The 23,523-nt window shown below is 39.8% G+C and overlaps 1 protein-coding gene across 1 annotated transcript; it reads left to right on the top strand.

The window, feature by feature from the left end:
• Nucleotides 1–13,373: 13,373 nt before the first annotated feature.
• LOC113442480 (BMP and activin membrane-bound inhibitor homolog) lies at nucleotides 13,374–23,269 on the top strand. The gene is made up of 3 exons (XM_026710089.2): nucleotides 13,374–13,814; nucleotides 19,535–19,822; nucleotides 22,275–23,269. Exons 1-3 carry the CDS (start codon nucleotides 13,739–13,741, stop codon nucleotides 22,691–22,693), a joined length of 783 nt encoding a protein of 260 aa, XP_026565874.1. The 5' UTR covers nucleotides 13,374–13,738; the 3' UTR covers nucleotides 22,694–23,269.
• The last annotated feature ends 254 nt before the right edge of the window (nucleotides 23,270–23,523 follow it).

Raw genomic sequence — 23,523 nt, 5'->3', positions numbered from 1 at the left:
AATAGAAGTTTAAAGTGGTTTGCATGTGTTACATAATGATTAAAACAAGTCATTTATAGGTAGTGTTCACTATGTACAATTTTGTACACAATCCCTAAGTTTGACTGCAAATGTCATAGTTCTACACTATCCAAACCAAGAATTTGAAGCCTCGTAGCATAAGGTATTTCATTATGGAAGAAGAATCCAAGACTTCTTGCAAAGTACTTCTGGTCTCACTTGATGGTATTAAATGTCTGATATACAGTCAGGATTCCAGACATTTGAACAATATTGGCCTAAGGTATGTTTTGTAAGCTCTAGAAAGCAATACAATATTTGGGGGAGGAGAACTTCATAGAATAAAGTGTAGACCTAGGTCTTAACAAAATAAGGGTTATCTACTGAATCGGTGGACCCCACCTTTCTGGCTACACGGACTGGCAGTGGCAGCAGCAGTCGAGGGGAGGAGATGGTTTCATGCATGCAACCTAATCCTGCACATGTGGAAATGAAGGTTCTCATGCTCACCTGCCACTTGCTTGGCCTGGTTCCCAATGGGCTACGGACTGGTACCAGTCCATGGAGCAAGTGTTGAGGATCTCTGTACTAGATCAATACCCCCTAACTTACCTTTTACATTCTGATACTGTTTTCCCCAATATGCAAAACTGAACATTTCTTAACCAAAATCTGGAGTTGCCAAATGGATGACCATTCGAAGACCTTGTCAATGTCATTTTTGCAGAGCAAGTGAATTTTCAGTAATATGATTTTACATATCAGCAAAGGACACAATTATGTTTGTTCAGGTAGCCCAAATATTTTTACAATGCAAACATAAATTTGGATAACAAGTCATTTTGCTAGAAAAGGTGAATATTGTTTGATTTATAACTTGATTTTTACATGTAATGTAACATCGATGATGTTTTCAACCAGATCAAGACCACCGTTTTTAGTGGTTCAAAAGATGGAGATTCCAAGGTATGGGCGTTCATAACATAAAAGTACATGATTGTGGGAGAAAAAACAGAAGGAAGCACTATATGTATCACATTGAATTCCTGAATGAAAGATGAGCTAAAAACCTCATTCATTCATAAGTCCTATCAATGGTCACAATGAATTATTAATTCATTAGAAGCAGTTTGTTAAAAGCATTACTATCATTTAATATAGTTTTATTGACTATTCATTTGACTATATGAAGAAACAATGGGCATCAGTGGCAATAAAGTGTCTAAATACTGGGCTCTTGTTGGGACATAATTGGGAATTGAATCAGGGGTGTGTCTTCTATACCAATTACCCTATATTCACATATTCTCTTAAGGTACGACACTTGATGAACCGTCCATATTTAACCATAAAACACAGCTACTCAAAATTATGCTCTGGTAAAGGCTATCCAATGGTCCGAGTCATACCCATTGTCAGGTATTTTTCTGTTTAAAAATATTCTTGTCCAGCCATTTCAACAACCATATGTTTGCAAGATATTCAATGTTGGTTTAGACATGAATAGCCCAAACTTTATTTAAATATAAGTAGTCCTCAACTTATGACCTCAACTGATATTATATCCACAATATCCAAAGTGGATATTGCTAAGTAAGAAATTTGTTAAGTGAGTTTTGCCCCATTTTACAACTTTTCTTACCACATTTGTTAAGTGAATCACTGTAGTTAACTTAGTAACATGGTGGTTAAGTGAACCTGGCTTCCCCCTGGATTTTGTTCATCAGAAGGTCACAAAAGGAGATTGCATGACCCCAGGCCACTGCAGCAGTCATGAATCAGTTATCAAGCATCCAAATGTATTCACATGATCATGGGGATGCTGCAAGAGTTGTAAGTGTGAAAAATGGTCATAAGTCACTTTTCCAGTGCTGTTATAACTTTGAATGGTCACTAAGCAAACTGTTGTAAGTCAAGAACTACCTGTATTGCAGTGGTGGGATTCTTTTTTTTTTTACTACCAGTTCTCTGGGTGTAACTTGGTGGGCGTGGTTTGGTGGGCGTGGCAGGGGAAGGATATTACAAAATCCCCATTCCCTCCCCACCCCATTAGCCTGCTTTCCGGCTCCGTTCTCCTGTGCAGGGCAACAAAAGACCCAGCCGATCAGCTGGGACTTGGGAGGCAGAGAATAGGTGAGGGCTGGGCCAGTCAGGTGATATTTGCCGGTTCTCCGAACTACCCTAAATATCTACTACCGGTTCTCCAGAACTGGTCAGAACCTGCTGAATACCCACCTCGACTTTATTGCCTTGGCTGAGAGCAGTTTACATTGATAGACCAAGATTCTTAAAAGTGAATTCACCTAAAGCAGGGATGTCAAACTCAAGGCCTGTGGGCTAGATCCACGGCCCTGGCAAACTCCATTTTTGCTGGCACAAGGCTGCAGGAGGATCTCTCCAGCCTTGCCTGGGCTACCACGGGTTCCCCCAACACAAGTGACGTTGAACTGGCCATGCCCACCCTGACTACGCCCCCCCATGGTCAAACACAACCCTGATGCATCCCTCAATGAAATTGAGTTTGACACCCATGGCCTATTAACTTTTCGGCTTTTTTATGGGCCTGAATGCAAACAGAATGTGGGCAGTGATGAACAGTGATGTGCCAGAGATTTTCTTACTCTTTCTATATGTTAAAGGCTCTAACTGGATGGCAGAAATCTGTCATGTTAGAAATAAAACTCTAGGGGTGTGTGAAAAGTGGGCTAGTATTTAAAACAAGAGCCGATATTATGAGAAACTCTTTATAGCAGTGGCTGTTCCTCTTTTTCCAGAACCCACTAGATGGCGGTAATGCACCAGAGATTTCCATTTCTCTTCTTGGAAAACTATAAGCCTTCCTTTGCTGACTTCACAGGCATTTATTCCTTCCTTTCTTCCTTTACAGAAGTTTCTGAAAGATGTTCTGAAAATAACAAAGACCGTTGTTTCCAGTTAAGATATAAATCAAAGCCGTTGTTTTACTGTATGAGGCAGATTCCTCATGGAGCAATCACATTACTATTATTTTACAGAATCTACCTATTTATCTGTTCAATAAGATCTTCCCCTTCCCTTAAAAATGTTTTTCTGGAAATCTATTCTCCTGTTTTTTGTCTGGAGACTAAAAAAGTCCTAATATTTTCTCCCAGTTATGGGATGAAATATTGAACGAAAAATAATAATACCCCAACTGGGTTTCTGGGTGCACTGAGTAACTTGGTAACATTGTGTTAGATGGTACATGCTCAAGTCAAACCTTGCCCAGGTTCCTTCAAAGTCAGGTTTTCTTTTAGGCCTGGCATCTTAGACTGATCTACTTATCAAATTCTTTCACTAATTGAGGTGTTCTTGCCAGTGGGCCAAGCAGGACATAATACACAACATCTTCTGAAATTTTAGGGTTCTTTGAAAAGTGTCCTAGAAGTAGCTGTTAACAGATTAGTGGTGGGACAGACTGGAGATTTATGAATAATAAAACAATGGAGTTGTGTGGCTTCTAAAGTAAAATAATAATAAAATAATCAGTAAGCCCCATCTTTGGCCAAGGAAATATCAGTGTTTATAGTAGATGACCAGGTACTGCAGTTCTGACATAGTAACTGGCAGCGATCAGAAGGTCCCAGTGAACAAATCGTCACAAGGTGTTCTTATGATCTTAAAAAAAAACTTTCAAAATTTGATTTATTTCCTATCTTTATTATTTTTTTACAAATAACTCAAGGCAGCAAACATATCCAGCAAACTTTCCTCCTCCTATTTTCCCCACAACAATCCTTGAGGTGAGCTGGGCTGAGAGAGAATGACTGGCCCAATCACCCAGATGCCTTTCATGGGCTTAAGGAAGGACCTGAACTCACAATCTCTGATGCCTTAACCACGAAACCAAGCTTTCTTTTTTCTTATTGTTGATCTTGCTAGCATAATCTATCCGCAAAGTAAAATCTTCAAATTGCGCTGGGTATTTTCTTGGGTACATTGTAGTTTTCTTCGCAACAATATGGACATAGTTTTCCATTGTCTTTTTCCAATACATTTTTTCTTCTCCGCTATCCAGTCTCCAGCCCTGGTTCACTCCAGCTTAGTGTCCACCTGGTTTGCATCATGACAGAAAGAATAACTGTGGGGTGTCCTAGATTTTTTTTTTTAGTTGTTAGTCTATGTTTTCAACTCATTGATGTTTTGCAGTAAAAAAAAAAGCAGGTTAAAAATAAAACGAGGAGATAAACCTACTGTCTTGGGAACAAAGGTAAAATAGGAGATTCTGATGGCAGCAATGATCGCAAACGAAGAGATGCTCTTTAGTGAGAAGCTGTAGGATTTTGGTGTGCATTTCTGTCAGGTGCAGACTCTGTTCTAAAAATGGCAAAGGGCAGCAAATCAAAAGCCTGCCTGCTTTGTACAGGTGTTGTTACCTGAGCGTACAAAGGGGAGGCTTTGATCACATTAGTATTATTTCTTCCCCTCCCCTAATCAATGTGGAATAACAAGACAACCATGGATATGTTTTCAATGAATATATGGAGAAGATGATTTACAGACTTTGTCTTGTCTGAAACTATTTATAAGTTTATAAGCACACAATATCAAACAAATGTGTCCATTTGTAAAATTTTGCCCAATTGTCTTTAAATAGATTATTGGCTCTGAATGTGAATTTATTAGCTCCATGCCATTTTTATGTCTTTGTATAATTTCCTTACTTAAAAAAAGAAAAAAGAGTTGGAAGCTATTATAGAGCAGTGTATCTCAACCATGGCAACTTAAAAGTGCATGGATGTGAATTCCCAGAAATTAGGCTGGCTAGAGAATACTGGGAGTTGAAGGCCACACATCTTCAAGCTGCTAGAATTAAGAAACATTGTACAGGTAATCCTTAACTTGCAACCATTTGTTTAGTGACTGTTATAACAGTACTTTAAAAAATGATGTGACCAGTCCTCATACTTATGGCCAGCCTAACATCTCCACCATCACAGGATACATATTCAGGCATTTAGCAACCAACCTTTATTTATGACAGGTGCAGTGGACTGGATCATCATTTGCAACCTTACCTGTCAGTTTCTGATAAGTAAAGTCAATGAGAGAAGTTGGGTGTCAGGGTTCTGGCAGTTACCCCCATTTAAATCATGAGTCTCTAGCCAAACTTCCAAACTTAAAGATTTATTAGGAGTAAACCAGCACTGCTTGGGTCTAGCTGACTCTGAAACACATCATTCATTGTCACCCTTGGCCCTGTTTTTCCCCCACCCCCATTTGTATCATAATTCATATTCTCCAATGGGACACATCTATAGCCAAGTCATCAGTCATACTCTACAGTTAGAATTTTGCGTGGCAGAAACTTCAGTCACCTAGAAACTATATTTGAAAACATTAATGGAATGCAAGTTGCCTACTGCTCCCCCCTCCCTTTCTGTTGGCAATTCTAAAAGGACCATAGAAATATTTTATGAGTTGACATCAGGTTTGTTTAACAATCACCTACAGGTAGTCCTTGACATGACTGCAATTGAGCCTAAATGTCTGTTGTTAAGTGAGACATTTGTTAAGTGAGTTTTGCCCCATTTTATGACCTTTCTTGCCACAGTTGTTAAGTGAATCACTGCAGTTGATAAGTTAGTGATCCAATTGTTAAGTAAATCTGGCTTCTCCACTGGCTTGGTCAGAAGGCTGCGAAAAGAGATCATGTGAACCCTGGGATGCTGCAACAGTCATATGTATGAACCAATTGTCAAGCATCTGAATTTGGATCACATGATTATGGGGGAACCTGCAAAGGTCTTAACTGTGGGAAATGGTCATAAGTCACCTTTTTAAAGTTGAGGGGTCACTAAATGAACTGTTGTAAGTCGAGGACTACCTGTATTAATTTAACAACTGCAATGATTCATGGCATAAAAGGTCTTAAAATCAGAAGCAGCTCAGTTTATCATCTGGCTGAATCATGGAAATTTTAGTCCCAACTGGGATTGTAAGTCGAAGACTAACTGAATTACAGGTAGGGCAGCTTCCTTCACAGTTGGAAGTTTGCACAAACCAGAAAATAAAAAAGAGCACACAGAAACTGACAAAAGAAATAAAGAGCATATAGTAAAATATGTAGAAAGACAAAGGAGTATTTGGCCAAAAAAAAAAAAAAGAAGAAAAAAGACCTTTAGAAATATTCCAACCAGGAAACCGGCTAGGCAGGGTTTGGATTGTTGAAGTGCAGGACATTAAACATGTACTCAGGAAAGACAAAGAAACTGCAGAGAAGTTTAATCGATTATTGGCATCTGTCCTCGCTGCAGGGGAAGCCTGAATGGCCTTTTTCAGTATGTAGACAGAAATGATCTGATAAACAACTTTACACAATGCATATTTAACTATGGGATTTGCTGCCACCAGACACTATGAAAGTTTTAGAAGAGGATTAGACAAATGCAAGGGAAGACAGGGCTATCAATAGTAAACAAGTCCTGATGGTTATCTGTTACTCACTGAATTGTGGGCAGCGTGTCTTAAATACCAATTGAGGCACAGTGCCACAGCTCCCCAGATGCCTCTCTTTGGCCTAGGTGTGCTAGAAAATGCTTAACTGGATGGGGCCAGGAAGAATCATGTGATGTCCTGGTACCATAATAGTTTATAAACTTGGTTGCTATCCTCTACAAGAACAAGAAACATCCATGGGCTGGCTTCAAAATGGCAGTCCATAATAGCAGTCACAATAAAACAATTGGTACAATAGATTTCAAAGGACAAAAACAAGAAATATTTTTCTACTTAGATGTGAAGGCTTTGTTGCTCTGAGACTGGCTGAGCAGGTGGCTACAAAGAGTCTCCAGGTATATTCAGATCAGCTGGAAAAATGGAGTAGCCAGGTGAAGCTTGCTCGCTCAGAGATCTTCTTGAAATCTGCTTTCTTTTGAGTGATGGTGAACAGGGCTGTAGCTGCTCATTATCTCTCTCTATACTCGATCTCCATCTTGGTGCTGCTGATGTGTCTGGGATAATTATATCATATTTGGGCCTTCCTGGATCGCTGTATCAAAATTTGCCTTTTGAGCACCTTTTTATGTTTGCTTTTTAAAACTACTTAGAATAAAATAATAAAATAGAAAAAAGGAGAAGAGGGGAAAAATAAAAAGAGAATATATTAAAGTTGTAAAAAATTGCTCAATCATTTACATAATGTTAAAAGAAGGAAAAACATTCTTTTTTAAAATATTATTGTTACCAGCAGTGTTAAATAGGAAGAGATACAACCATATTTCTGTTTGGCACTTTACAAATGCCAATATTGTTAAATCAGAAGTACACAAAAACATGTAGAATAAAGAGAACCATTAGTCAAAATAATAGGAATTAATAAGAATGTCCCTTTATTTTGAAATATTCCTCCTTAACTTTTATATGACCAATCAGACAGAATTTGGAGTCTTATATTGAAGGAAACCTGGATGTTGGGTGAGACAGATGAGGGAGATTCTTAGTCATTCAGATCGTGGTTGTCTCAAAGGTGCTTTATCAGTGTGTAGTCCAGCTGTCTTTTGAAAAAGCACCTTTGAGAAAGTTACTTATATACAGAATTATAGTTGATCAAGTAAATGGTTTCCAAATTGAGTGAAAGTTAGTATCAGACTTACTTGTTTAGGTAGGGAGTTATTTTTGACACTGATGCATATTTCCTAAGCATACCCTGCCAAATCTCTAATGAAAAGGTTAAATATTATTTCCAGCAAGAAGTGTAGCTTATTCTAGCATTACGTATCATATATGAAGCAGCTCAATGTATTTCTCAGGCCTGGAGATCCTTATCAGAAAAAAAAGTTAATATTTAAAATTTGTTTCATTCTGTTTCTACAAATACCTCTCCTTCACCCTATAATTCAGGGGTACCTAATCCCTCAGCCACAGCCTGGGGCTGGGACACAGTTTATTGGGAACTGTGTTGTGGAAGCGGCAGGTGAGCTACATTTCCTCAGAGCCTGAAAGTAGAGGTAGTATTCAGCAGGTTCTCATCAGTTCTGGAGAACTGGTAACTGAAATTTTGAGTAGTTTGAAATACCACCTCTGAGTGGCCCCGCCCCCATCTATTCTCTGCCTCCCAAGTCCCAGCTGATTGGCTGGGTCTTCTTTTGTTGCCCTGCACAGGAGAAAACAGAACTGGAAAGCAGGTTAGTGGGGTGGGCAGGGAATGGGGATTTTACAGTATCCTTCCTGTCATGCCCGCCAAGCCACACCCACCAAGCCACACCACACCCATCACACCATACCCACAGATCAGTAGTAAAAATTTTTGAATCCCACCATTGCCTGAAAGGTTATAGGATGTAAAGGTTAGACATAGCCTTTAAGGTAATCTAGGACAGTGTTTCTCAATTTTGGAAAGTTTAAGATGTGTGTACTTCAACTCCCAGAATTCCATAGCACTCTGGCTGCAGAATCCTGGGACTTGAAAATCCTCACTGTTTAAAATTGCCAAAGTTGTCACGTACACACACCTGTTCTTTACTTATATCGCTACCTCATTATTATAGATTAATACTTTCCTCTTATGCCTTATGATATATAATTTATCTTTGGTCAATCCAATTATACCAACAATTCCAGCTATCATAATATAGTGAAGTATCTTTGTTTTTTAGCGCCAAAGTCAGTTTGTCCATTTCTGCACATTTTGAAATTTTTTCAATAATCATTTCATCTGATGGAATTTGATGTTGTTTCCAGTGTTGAGTGAAAGCTAATCTGGCCGCTGTTAGAATGTATATTGTTATATATTTAGCTTTTTTGGAAATTTGTTTATCAAAAATCCCTAACAGGAAGGACTCTGGTTTGTATTCGATCTGCTCTTTTGTAATTTCTTCCAACCAAGTTTTGATTTTTTTCCAGTACTTTTGGGTTTCTGTACAAGACCACCACATATGGAAAAAGGTTCCTTCTTTTTCCTACACTTCCAGCAATACGGACTCATGTTAGGGTGCATCTTCCCTAACCTCGAAGTGGGGAGGTGCCATCAATAAAACATTTTATAAAGATTTTCCTTATATCCTGCTGATTTGGTGATCTTATTATTTCTACCCCAAACTTTCTCCCATTCCGCTAGTGTGATGCTGCGCCCTACATTCCTACTCCAAGCGATCATATTTCCTTTTACAATTTCTTCTTCTATTTCTGTTTCTAATAAGTAGTTATAAAATTTTGTTATTTTTTTTTATCTGATCCTAATAAAATTTTATCTAATTGTTGAAATTTATTGTTAATTCCAAATTCTCTCTTGTCTTGTTTGTATCTACTTTGAATCTGAAGGTAAACCCATTGGTCAATTTTTTGTCCTTGTTCCTGAAGTTCCTGCCTCGGTTTCAAATTTCCTTGTGGGTCCAATAAGTCTTTGTATTTAATCATTTTGGTAATCTCCAGGTTGTTTGGGTGAATCATCGCCTCCATTGTTGAAATCCATATTGGTACTTTGGTATAATGTTTTTTCTGTATTTTCCTCCAATTTGTTAATAGTGCGTCTCTGATTAAATGTCTATGGAAATATTTTTGACTGGTTTTCCCTACATCCCATAAAAAGGCATGCCACCCCCTTTGTAAATCGTGGCCTTCTAGGAATAATATTCTTTTGTTGGTTAAGGTTATGAAAAAAGATCTTGTAAACATAAAAGCATAAGAATGCTTTTAACCTTCTCTTTTTTTCCTTTCCCCCCCTTTTTTCTTTTTCTTTCTTTCCTCTAAATTTTTCCTTCTTTTCTCCTTTTCCTTTCTTTTGTTTATTTGTATATGTATTGTTGGTTGGTTTTAATTGTAAAAACTAAGAAACTATATTTTTAAAAAATAAAATAAAATTGCCAAAGTTGATAAGCATTGCTCTAGGCAACCTAAGCCAGGAATTTGCCTGGAAGCCTGTCTGGATCACATCAATGTTAAGGCAACACTTTTATAAGCCTGGGAATAATAAAAAAAGGCTAAATTGCTGGGAGGAGTCATAAAAAGGAATGTCTTCAGGCAACATGCAGATGAGTGGATCTATTGCTGATCTTATCACAAGGCTCAGTTCACTGCTAAATAAATTGTTCAAGCTGGAAGAATCTATGTCTCTTCCCACTATAGTAAAGAAGAAGGCATGGTGAAGGGCTTGTGGCAGTGGGAAGTACTACCTAACCCATAACGAGATGCTCCACCAAAGTAGAATGGAGATGGATGTAGGTTAGGAGAGGCAAAATGTTTTGCCACCAACTTATAGATGATTCAGTATCTGTTCAATTATAGTGGGTATAGATGTGATAAATATCTAAACGCATTGGTGTATGTACCTACACAACCATCCTGTTTGAAGATACTTTAGGAGTAAATTGCAAGAGTATTCTCACAGGCTAAAATTCTAGATGCAATTCTGGTTCCTTATAAGGCAGTTTGCGAGGCCCCTGATCTGCCTTAAAGGAGAAAAAAAGTATTAAGTTTTATTTAGCATTTGAAGTTCTCTGAGATATAAATGGATATATCAGTAAGGTGTGGTCAAGACATTCAAGATGGTGCAATCAAGTTACACCTGTTTCTTATATGCATCACAACATATTGACGAAAATAATAAAAATTCTTAGGGGTTTTTACAATAGTAAAAACTTAAATTACAATAAACCAATAAAAGGGGAAAAATAAGACAGGGTGGAATGAAACAAGAGACCTCACTCCCTCTCACCAAAGGCCTAGATGAAAAGCCAGGTGTTTACAGTTGGGGGGAGGGAGAGGCAGAGACAACCTCATTCAACAGGACAGGTACTGCCACAGAAAAGGGGTGCTTCGGTCCTGAGAGATGGCATTGCTTAATTGGAGGATGCCAGATCAACGGAGAAGACTCTGCAATAAGAGTCACTTGTCTGGTAGTGTCTAGTTTGGGTAACAGGGTATGGAAATGCTTTTTCTTATCTATCAATTGTTCATCTATGCTAAGTCTAATATATGCGCTCCAGAAATGTAATTTCAGGACGGAGAGTGGAAGGGATATCATTTGTTGAGTGATTGTTTTCACAATCTAATTTGAATCAGTTAGGTAGTTGATATAATCTTGAGTGTGATGTTGCAGTACAAGATACAACGAGTACAAGATACAACGAGGTTAAAACAAAGGAAAGGCCCTATCAGCATCGACAGGAATGTAATAGCAATATCTTATATACGGTTTCATAGTATTTTACAGCTCTAAACAGTTTACAGAATCAGGAAATTACCCCCACCAATTTGGGTCCTCATTTTATCGACCTTGGAAGGATGGAAGGCCCACCTGCTGAGTCAACTTTGAGCCTGGTGAGATTCGAACTGCCAAATTGCAGGCAGCCAGCAGAGGTAGCCTACAGTATTGCACTCTAACCACTGCGCCACTACAGCTCTTCTCGCTCTTTCAAATAGTTACTCATTTTCCCTTTGAAGTTGATATGAGCTTCTAATACAAGAGAATATTGTAGACTCAAAATTTCAGTAAATGGAAGTCCCATGGCCAATTTCCAGCTGAGGAAGCTTAGAAGAGATAGAATATAATTCTTTATTGGCCAAGTGTAATTGGACACACAAGGAATTTGTCTTTGGTGCATATGCTCTCAGTGTACATAAAGAAAAAAAATACATTCATAAAAAATCATATTATTGGATGACATGAAACATCTTCAAAAGAAAAAACAAGAAACTCTAGTTGCTTCCTGAAAAAACATCTTTGGATTAAGGCACTAGGTTGCACAAGAAGAACCATGAGTTCTAGTCCTTCCTGAATACAAAGACAGCTGGATGAATGTGGTCCGGTCACTCTCTCTGTTCTACTGAAGGAGACAATGGCAAATCACTTGCCAAGGAAACTGCAAAGGCTAGTCCAGGCAATCACCAAGAGTTGAAAACCAATTGGGAGACACATACATAGCTGCTTCACACTCTACTAACAGGATTACAGATCCTTCCATAATTGTAATTGTAATACAGAAGGGTCTTGATTTGATGAAATGAGGAGATCCTATCTCCATACTGCTCATGAATTAGTTCCTAGTTTTAGCCAATCTGTTAATTTTGATGTTTTTAATGTTTCTGTATTTTTGTTTTTATTATGTTGTAAGCCATCCAGTTACTTTTATAGACAGGCAGCATATAAATTTAATAAATAAAAATATAACAAACCCCACCCCCCATCCCCAAGGCTTGGTAAGCACATTTCTTCAGGGAAATCTGAAAATTGCAATACCGGTAGATGCATTACAGTTAATAATAATCATCTAAATATATAGGTTGCCTAAATGGTTCTGCCCAGTTTACAATAATCAAAGAAATTCCAATTAAATTAATAAAACATAAAGATAAAAAATGGAAAGTGGAATGAAGTGAGGGGTCACCTTGGCCAAAGAGGTATAAATTTTTGTTTCATTTTAAAAAAAACTCAGAAGTATATGTGCTTGCCTATACACAATTAGGAGCCGACACTGCAAAACTGTAAATGCAAAATTGTCAGTGGAACAATTGCACAAAGAAAAACGAAAATCCCTCCTGCCTGTTTCATGAGAGAGTTCTCTAATAAATGAATTAGCAATTCAGTAAGAAGATCCCTTTGGGGCTGATATTGATCAGGCCCAGGCTGCGTGTTTGCTGGGACTGTTGGGGGCATAATTGAGTGTCAGTCTCTGTCTGCGTCGCCCTGCTGGCGCCTGCTGCTTTTGCATTTGCTAATTTTCAGTAACTGTCTTCTGCCTGCTATTCCCAGAGTGGTCAGGCTTCTGCTGGTCAAACTGTCCATCTGACGAGGCTTTATCGATCCTAGAAGGACGCACGGAGAGAAAGAGGGAGCGCTCCTGTCGCCTTTTCAGGGAAGGGAAGGGAAGGCATTGGTGGAACTTCTTAAGCACGCTCCCCCTCCAAACTCCCTTTTTCATCCCACCTCCCTACTTTACTTCTCTTGGCCATACAGCCCCACCTGCCTTCTGATATCTCATTTCATTTTATGGATTGCTGGGCCATAAAAGTCTAGGCGCAACCTGCTTTATTTCATCGCAAAGCAGGCATTCCTGGCACAGAAGTTGGCGCGCTAGGGGGAATTCTGACACCCCCCCCCCCAAAAAAAAAAGTTAACCAACGGAAAGATTTAAAACAATGCAAACGAGAAAAAGGACAGAGCGAGCATTTCCCACAGCCCAGCCATTCGACACACTAAACATCGCTGCCCATTTGCACGTTTAATTCCAACCCTAAAAACACAGGAGAGAAAGTGAGGGGCAACGAACCACCTTCCAGGGCCAGCTTTCCGACCCCTCTATAGCTAAGCTCCGCTAGTTTGAGCGCCACTTCGGCCCCGCCTACGACAATGGCTGTGGGCGGACCGAGGGGCGGACCGAGGTGGGGTCAGGCGGCGGGGCGGCCCCATTATTTACAGAGCAAGATTCGGGCGTAAGGGTGAGTGGGGACGCAGTACCGTCTTGCCCTGCGCACTGGCTTTAAGAAGGCGGCGAGGAACAAGGTCTGCGCGGGGCAGAGCGCTGCAGTAGCCGTGTGGGATCGGTTCTTCGCGCGCCCGGCGAGATTGCAGCTTGAAGGGGCTCCCTCGCCAGGCGCGGCGTTTTAAGGGACGGCGGGCCCTGCTGGGATCTGGGACTGGAGGACAGCCCGACGCGGGCAGACGGTTCGTTCTCCGGGAGGGTCGATGCTTTGCCCGATCGGAGCCCTTCCTTGCAGTGTCGCAAGGTGAAGCGATTTCGGGACATCCGGCGGCAAAGAAAGCCAAGCAGGGGGGTCTTCAATGGAGCGTCACTCCAGTTTCTTCTTCATCTGGCTACAACTGGAGCTGTGCGCCATGGCCATCCTATTGACCAAAGGTGAGCTTCAGCGCCGGAGCGCTTCGGAAGGGCGAGGCATCCAAGGGAAGCTCCCCCGATCGCGCGCGGCTGGAGATGCCTCTTTCCCCTAGTCTGGGTCAAGGTTCGGAGCGCGGAGGGTCCGTGGCGGGGCTCTTTTTGGAGCGAAAAGAACTGGGGAAAATCTGGAAAGAAGCGCGCTTGCGGGACGGGCGCTGATGAGAGAAGTGGGTGGCTGGGGGCCGAGGCACCGTTCCCTCTTTAGGAGCGATCCATCGCTCGCTGACCAGTGAGTGAATCGCGTCCAGGGTAGAGTCTGCATTCCTACCATGCCCAACTTGTTTTAAACTTAAAAGAGTTTTTGCATGGTTGGAACGCAGTCGGTGTGGCTCTTATATATTTTTGGTGCGCGGTGTAAAGCCTGACAATTGGACTAATTGTGCAGAGTGAAGGTAACCACGGTCCTGTGTGCCAAAGCAGTGGCGGTGCCTTCGTCCAACCAACTTGCCCCAAATTGGGGATTTTCGACCCTTCTGCTCGCGCCCACATGACAGGTACTTTTCTCTCTCAAGCGGCAATTCTGCGAAAGGCGCTCGGACCTAGGGCAACCCCCGGAGAGAAAAGAAAATGGACAGCGAGGGTTTAGGATGAGGTTGCCCCTGGGCAACTCTAAACCCGATTGTCGCTTCCACGGGACAACTTTGAAAAGCAGCGGGGAAGATCGCAGGGGAGCTGACTGGGGGAGGTAGCGGCGTTTTGAGTACGGGAATGCCTTCTTCCCATGATCAAAGACCCTGAGAAACTGGCTACGCTAAGTTGTGAGGCGCCTTGGGGGCAGAGGAAGAGTACCCCGAGGATCTGAAATCAGGCTTAACCCGCACCTCCGGTTCTAACTTGTGATTAAAGTCCGGAAAGATCTTGCCACCTGTGTAGACCTGTCCAACCTTGGGGGGACTCTTAATGTTATCCAAGAGCTTCCAAGGCCCCTGCCTTACCCTCCAATCGCAACAGGACTTGCTCTCAAGGATGCATGGGACGAAGCTCACAACCCTGTAGCTAGTTCGGGATTCTCCAAGGCTGCAGAACTGCCGCCTGCCTAGCGGGACCTGGCGAATGCAGCCGGGCTTCCTGAAGAGTGGCGGGCGGAGTAGTACGGCTACTTGGAAAACTCCGAGGAAGGGAAGATCCGAAGGGGCCCTTCTCCCCTTCGCAAGCCAAACACTTTGGGGAGCGAGAGGTCGCTGTGGAGAAGGGCTTTAGGGAAGGGTCTGCGTTGTGCGTTGTCGCCCTTCAGTGGCTCCTGCCGGGCCAGGCGGGGTTGCCAGTGTGGCGGTGGCCGCCCTCCCAGCGGGTAAGCCCAGTAGCATCCCGCCAGCCGTCCAGCCTCGCCATTTCCCCGGGGCGGTTCCCCTCCCCTTGCCCGGCCTGGCCTCTCTTGTTCGGCCTCTCCCTCCCCGGCTGGCGAGCTGCATGTGCTGGGCCCAAGCGCGGCCTTTGAAGAGCGTTGCCAAGGCTTTGTGAGGGTGTCGGGTTTCTTGCCGGGCCGAGGCGCGCAGGCCAGAACAAGCTCGCCTGTTCTTGGAAGTGGTGGCGGGGCTTGGATTTCCTGCGCTCCTTCTCCGCCTCCCGCGTGGCTTCCTCCCTCCTAGCCCCCAGCTCCATTGATGCGAAGCAACCCTCGGGGCAAGCTGTTGTCAAAATGTTTTGCTTAGGCCATCTTAGTGTGCTTCGGAACTTTTTTTTTAGCCGGGCTGTTTGGAGCTGAGTGGCTCATTCTCTTTCTCACCCATTTCAACCTCCCAAAGCAAGCTGAGCAGGAGATTCCTGTCCTTGGAGGAACTGGCCAGAAGGCAGAATCCTGCACCCTTTTCTCTTTCATGGCTTCCCTGGAGGGGGGGAGAGTGAAGGGACAGATCCATTTAAAAATAATCTAGATTCAAGTTTGTAGTCAAATATAATTTGCTTTGTTTTGGCTTAGGGGGAAACCTGCCTGCCAAGGATTTATGTCATAAATGGTTGTTTATGGCACAACCATGAAGCAATTTAATGTGCAGAACCAGTCTTTTCCAGACTGACATCCCTTACCAGTTTCCTTCATGTTGGCTAGCCAGAGGCTTAGCTTGGAATAAATTAACTGCACACCACTCAGCGATTTTGTGAGGCTGGTAGCATTTAAGGGTAAATTGTTTCTCAGACAATGTAAAAGTTCAGACTTTTGGGGTGTTCCTACAACAGTCTTTTATTTAAAAACTTATTTTTTTCCTCCTCCCTTTTTAGAAATAAAAGGTACTGTTCAAGCAGGGAAGAGGAGAGAATGGGAAAGTTGACGTTTCCCATAATTGCCATGTTTCATGGAGAGGAGGTTAAAGGATAAGCAAGCACAGGGTTGATGTGCTATAGTATTTATTTATTTTGGAAAGAAGGGTGTAATTAACCCCAAATAACAGCCCTTGAAGCCAGCCGAGGGACCCATCAAAGAGGGACTAAGAAGGGAGTGACTGGGAATAATGTACAGTTGCAGATACTGAAACTATGTGCCTGATAATGATATAATTAGGGCATCACAGACTTCTGGCTGCTGTCGACTTCAAACGCTTTAAGAGAAGCCTGCAGTCTCTCCTGAAGCCACCTTGACTAAAAGCAGACGTTTTCCTTTAATAGCTATATACAGTAACAAGAAAGAAGAGGTGAACAGAAAGGGCATTGTTCACTGTTTGAAAATACCAAATACTCTCTCTGGCCTTTTGCATAGTTCAGAAAGAATCTTTATGAATTGACAGGAATAACTATCTCTCTCTCCCATCCACCCCAAATACAATATTACAAAATCTCCGCTCTTTTCCATTGAAAAGATTTTTTTTTTAAAAGTCAAATGTGGAAATCTAAGTCAAATTAAAATGGAAACTGTAATAACTTGATGACTGCGGTATCAGATTTTGTTTATGATCAAGTCTTGGGTCAGAGAAAAGATAAGATTTTCAAAGCGGGTCATATAAACTATTAAACGGAAGCAGGGTCTTATGGTTTGTTTCCTTTTCATGTTACTTCCTGAGACAGCTTTATGGGAGCGGGCATTTATGCAATTTCACTCTTTAAGGGTTTTTATATATACTCATGGATTCACAGTGTAAGAGAATGCAAAAACAGGCCTTTGAGAAAAATCTACATAAATATAAGAAAACTGGATTTTAGCATCAGAACATCAGGAATAAGATCTGATAAATTTTAATTACTACCCACATTGTATACAACCTTCCATTTTTATTTTCTATTTTTTCTTATTACAGTTATCCATTTGGGTGAAGAATCTTAATGTTTGTTTTGCTTACCAATTTCCAGGCAAAGGAGAGGTGAAATGTTTTCTGTCAAAATAGCTCTCCAAATGCTAGTTGTAAGTTTTTGAACTTCAGGAATTCAACAGGCAGAGACTTCAGAGCATGATACACAAAGATACACCTAATGCTTAAAACTCAATGGACTACATCTACTCCTAAAAAAATAAGTCTGCTGGTGTATTTTCTCTTTAGTAAGATGTGCATGGATGTGTGCATTGTAATCTCTTAATTGCTTTGGAAAATAGAATTCTAAATCCTTATTTTTTTTAAATGTATTGGATGTCTTCATGGTTGATTTTAAAAAAGATTAAGAAAAATATAGTTCTTTCAATGGTGATAATTTCTGAAAGTTGAGAACAGCCCAGTTTTTTTCTAACTTTCATACTTCTTTTTCAGATTTAAACTAAAATATTTTTTAAAAGAGTAATGTTTCTGTGTGTAATAAAATGAATCTCATTTTTGAAGACTGTGAAATGAAGATGTTTTTATGAAGGGAACTTTTTTTTTAACTTCCTTTATAATAAATCTTTGTGGTTTCCTGTGCATTTTTCTTTTAGTCCAAGAGCAGAGGATTTTCAGGTTAAGTGTTTACCTTTTTTGACCACATGATGGATTGAGTGAATGAAAAGCTGGTAGTGGTAGAGGAAAGTTTAATTTTACCATTGCATCCTTCCTTCCATCGAAAGAAGTTGATTTTGGCAAGTGGAAACTACACTTGTAAACAAAATTTCCTGTTTTAAAATGGAGTAAAAAGCACTTCTACATGAGGAATGACTTTTTGAAAAAAAAAGGTTATGTGCTGAACCTAATGCTTCTCTTTTTGTCTCATAAATAAATTTCTCAGTATCTTTTTAGTGACAGAGCTGTCAGTTAGGATGATTGTAGATTTTTCTCTTTTATTATTTTTTTAATATGTTATATATTGATAGTTATGAAGAATGCAATGTCCATTGTGTGTATATAATTTTTTATCCCACCTTTGTTATTTTTATAAATAATCAAGGTGGAGAACATACCTAATATTTTTCTTCCTTTTCCTGTTTTCCCCACAATAACCCTGTGATGAGGGTTGGGTTAAGAAAAAGTGACTGACCCAAAATCACCAGCTGGTTTTCATGCTTAAGGTGGAAGTACAGTCTTCTAGCATGGTGCCTTCAGTACTTAAATATTGTCTATTTTATCAACCTTAGAATTAACCTAATGGATCTTAGAATTAATGCTGGATGCTATGAGCAACTGCCATTATAGAAAAGTAATATAGATATGGAATAGAACACAAAAAGAAGCACGAAATTGAGTTTTGTGTCTGTATAAAGAAGTTCAACCCGGGACCATGCTATTTTCAAAAAAGATGTTTTGCTTGTATTTTGTATGTGTGAAAACCCAAATAAAACTTTATTAAAAAAAAGAAAAGTAATATAAATAATAAGAAGGCAAGGGAGTGCAATCCTATGCTCAGAGAGAAATACTTGAGTAAATGGCCTACTTAACAGATTTTGACCAGGAGAATCTGTTTTGTAAAGCATACTATAAGTAACTTGGCCTTTATATGTAACAGCCATAAGAACTTAAGCTGCTACTGGTGTTCATTCAATAACTGGAATATATGTGGATGTTTTTAGTGCTATTAGAAACTCTTTCATACAACCCCTCATTATTCCAGCACTTTTTGTGTCTAGTTCTTTGTCCCATTGTTTGATTGATTGGTCAAGACACAGATTCTATAATTTGGAAATAGCAAATATTATAAATATATCCCGCTTCTTCATACTTTGTCTAGTATTTGTACATTATACTTTACATTAGTATCAGTTTATTTTCCATGGAATCCCCTAGGAATGCCTCAAATACTTGGCAGATGTTAGCAGATAGTGTAATAGTTGACCCTCATTAATCCATGCTTGTGTGCCAATAATAAATGGCTTATTTACTAGAAAAACTGAAATCTGACATTCCAATTATGGTATCTTGAAGTTCTAGCATCCTGCTCATACCATATAAGACAAGTGTTTCCCTCGAGTTGCTCTGAGACTACAACTCTCAGAACTATTAATTTTGTTGACCAAGAATTCTGAGAACTGTAGATCAATGCATCATGAAAATACCATGCTGGTATAAATTGACCCATAAATGTTTCAAAGAGGATAGTTATGCTACTTTCACCTTGGCAGACTTGAAACAATTGGTTAGGTACAGATCCATCATTATGCGGCCCTAGGATTGATGGCTCATAATAATCTATCAGTCATAATAAACTTATCAGTATTCTATTGCCCATACACTTTCCTTAACATTTCTTTATTGAATGCAATAAATATCTCGGTCCTTGGCAAAGACTTTTATAAAAAAAGCAAGTACTTCTGAATATCTGGTAGCTAATGAGCTTTGCTTTTTATTTTGTAACAGGTGAAATCAGATGCTACTGTGATGCTGCACATTGTGTTGCAACAGGCTATATGTGCAAATCAGAGCTCAGTGCTTGCTTCTCTAGATTGCTTGACCCACAAAACAGCCATTCTCCACTGACTCATGGTTGCTTGGACTCCTTGGCAAGCACCCTGGATATTTGTCAAGTTAACATAGCCCAAAACCACTCTGGCATTGCCATACCCACGTTGGAGTGTTGTCATGAGGATATGTGCAATTACAGAGGCCTCTACGATGTTCTGTCTACTTCCAGAGGTGATCCATTGGGTAAGTCACATTCTTAATCTGTATTGACAACAGATAAGATCTTGTTAGCCGACTAATGATTTTAGGCTTAAGCAAAGTAGAGAAGGAAGCATGTGGCAGGAAAACCTTTGCCAAAAAGCTTTTACATCTGCATTTGCATCAGACACAAAGCTTGCTTTTTTATTTGTATCTCACCTGGCACGTTGCCAGAGGATCCATGTCTTGGGTGGAGTGCTTGTTTTCATCATAACTGGTACATTCTATCTAGACTGAATAAAATATACTATTAGACTACAGTGTGTACATGTGAATGAAAAGGAAATAACAAAAAATGTAATAACGAAGTTCAGTTCCTTGTACTAATCAGTGCTGAAACAGAGATAGGAAAACATAACTGAAAGAATTTAATAATACAGAAATAATTCTTTTCACCCAACAAACCTTCTGGTACAACTCTGTTGCTGCTTTGCAGATTGAGGAAGTTCAGTGTCTCATAGCCTCTGGGATATCCATTTAATTGATGCTGTATCCCCAGCATCAACATTGATATTTGATTAATGGAAGAATGTACATTAGTTGAACTGCATCAATGATGCTTCTTAATGGTTTTAAATTTAGTGATTATTTTCCTCAATTGCATATTCTATTCTCTAAATGTTTTGGATTTTCATATGGGTTATATTTCTTTAATTTATATCATGAAGGAAGTCAAACTAAAATGCGTGGTTGAATTGAACATTGCAGCTATGTTAAAAGCTGTTGAGTTCAGCAAAATCTAGAAGCTTTTGTTTCTTGTTAACTAGAAATTGTGAGATTTTTTATTATTTTGATCATCTGCTATCAAGTTGGTGTCTTGACTTAGGAACTACATATTGTAGATATTCTCTGTGATGTTTAGATCTACTTTAATTTTATTTCAATCCTGAACTCCGTAAACCATATATAAACTGTCATTTTTGTTTTTTAAAAAATCTTAACAACCATAGGTTGTCTTTGGGCTGATAAAGCAAAAGCTTAATTTAATTAGGACGATGCTGAACCTTCTAATTTTGAAGAGACACAAATCTGCATTTCTGCTGGTTTACAGAAAATAAAATTTAAAAGCTACTATAACACTTCTCTATAAGCTCCAAACAAATAATGCACAATTCCTTTTGTGCTTTTACGCTGTATGCAATTATTTATAGTTAAAGAATCACTGCTAAAATACTTTGGTGTGGAGTTCTAAAATGCGGATCTAAAGCTTTCTTAATTTGCAAACCATTTCACATTTAATTTATCATTCTAATCAAATCAGGCTGAGACAGTGACTTGTGCAGATTCACTAAACTATGTTGGGATTCTTGCTTATGCAGAAAGACAGCAAGTTGCTTCAGGTAGTTATTGCATCTCTAATGTGCACATTTGTTTTAGGTACATAATTTGCTTGCATTTCAGTAAGGTATTTTATTGAGAAGATGGAAATCTCCTCTCCTTTCAATTTACCATACTTCTACTTACTGTGGTACATTGTTGTTCAAATAGGACAACCAGGGATGCAGCATCCTTATCTAGTGTTTCTGGAGCCATAGAGTAAGTACTCAAATTATAAAGGGAAACCTGTAAAGGTAGTCCTTGAGTTATGATGGACACAGTCCAAAATATACTCACAGATACCAGTTATGAGGTCCCTCAGATCACGTGACATCATTTCTTTCACACCTGGCCCATTTGCTCATGGGACTGCAGTTTATGACCCCCCCCCCCCCAATCTTTAAACATTTTATTAGATTATAGAATAAAATACAAAAATACAAAAGCAAATAGGAAACTCTGGGAAGGAAAAGGAAAAAGAAAAAGTGAGGAGGGGAGGTAGAAAAAAAACAAAACACAATTGATTTCTGACTCCCTCTGTTGCAATAGAAATAAAGCATTAACAAAAATCTTCAACGTTTTACTTTTCCATAATAGCAATAGCACTTAGACTTATATGCGCTTCACAGTGCTTTACAGACCTCTCTAAGCGGTTTACAGAGTCAGCCTCTTGCCCCCAACAATCTTGAGTCCTCATTTTACCCACCTCAGGAAGGATGGAAGGCTGAGTTAATCTTGAGCCTGGTGAGATTTGAGACAGGCATTCAACAGAAGTAGCCTGCAGTACCGCACACTAGCCACTGTGCCACTATAGCTCATAATAATATAAACTAGCTATTTCTATGACAACAAATCACAGTTTATGATTCTTCTTTTATGATTTACTTCTGGCTTGAGAACAATAGGTTCATTTAATGACCACCACATTTGCTGCAAAAAGCAGGGTCTTATAATGGTTTGCTTTACAACTTGTAGTGTGTTGTCTCCATTACTATCAAAAATCAAGGATCTCCTTTAATACCTATGATTTCAAATGATGGGGAGTAATAATGGCATTTTTCTAGAATATTTAGCATTGTGGCTTCTTCTCTCCACCCCTCACCCCCTCCTTTCTTTGCAGGACAAGGGAGCAGATACCAACACGACAACAGCCGAAACCTCCTCACTAAAGTTCAGGAACTTACCTCTTCAAAAGAATTGTGGTTCAGGGCTGCTGTCATTGCTGTCCCCATCGCAGGTGGACTGATCTTGGTGCTTCTCATCATGCTCGCATTGCGCATGCTCAGAAGTGAAAATAAGCAACTACAAGACCAGCGGCAACAGATGCTCTCGCGGTTGCACTACAGCTTCCATGGACATCATTCCAAAAAAGGACAAATGGCTAAGCTAGACTTGGAATGCATGGTGCCTGTCACAGGTCTTGAGAACTGTTGCATGACCTGTGAGAAGATGCGACAGCCGGATCTCAATAATGACAGAATACTTTCACTAGTCCACTGGGGCATGTACGGAGGGCATGGAAAGCTGGAATTTGTGTGATCACTTCTTTTTTGTTTTATATATATATATATATATAAATTTTGTCCTTAAAATTGCTAGGATTTTTTTTTAAAGGCTGTTGGGTTCTGCTGGACAGGAGCACTTTATATGGGAGTGAGAGAGAAGCCTACAGTCATTAGTCCCCCCCCAAAAGGACCTTTGCAGATGGAACATTGGATTTTGTCTTCTGAAGGATTCAAAAAAAAAGAAATCTCTTATTTGCACAGAGTAAATACACTTGATGTAGGGTTTGTTTTAAAATTATGAAAGCCAATCTGAGAAGTTGTACATGCTGTTACCAGAGTTGTCTGAACTGTAGGGAAATGGGGGAGTAATTATACTATTAAATGTTATGCACATTCTGATGTAAAGATTTTTTAAAAACACACACAAATATATAGATATATATTTTGTCTGAAACTTATTTTGTAGTATTGCGGATAAACTATTGCACTGGAGAACAGGCCCCTGAGTCTACAGTTTCTATATAGATTTTCCATTCATCTTTGTGGATGGTAAACTCAACTATTTGACTTGTTAAGCCCACACAAATTAACGTGGATCCTGTTTTTCGAACAATCAGTTTTCTTCTTATAGCCAGAAAATCAGTGACTGATTTTCTGGCTATAAAGATGGATGAATTCATTCTATTCTACTATATGTAGAAGGGGGGCATAGTTTGGAAGATAAACATCACATTTTCTACATCATGCTGAATGCACATTCTAATGTTGAAGAGATATCATTTCTAGATTTTTAGGACAGAATATTTTGATTAAATTGCATAGACTCTTACTTTCCAGAAAAAAAGAAAGAGAAAATCCAGGGTA

The sequence above is a fragment of the Pseudonaja textilis genome, chromosome Z (genome assembly GCF_049901715.1).
Source record: "Pseudonaja textilis isolate UNSWEBS1 chromosome Z, rPseTex1.2, whole genome shotgun sequence".
NCBI lineage: Eukaryota > Metazoa > Chordata > Lepidosauria > Squamata > Elapidae > Pseudonaja > Pseudonaja textilis.
The sequence above is the reverse complement of the archived record's forward strand: the minus strand, read 5'-3'. Positions and strand labels throughout refer to the sequence as shown.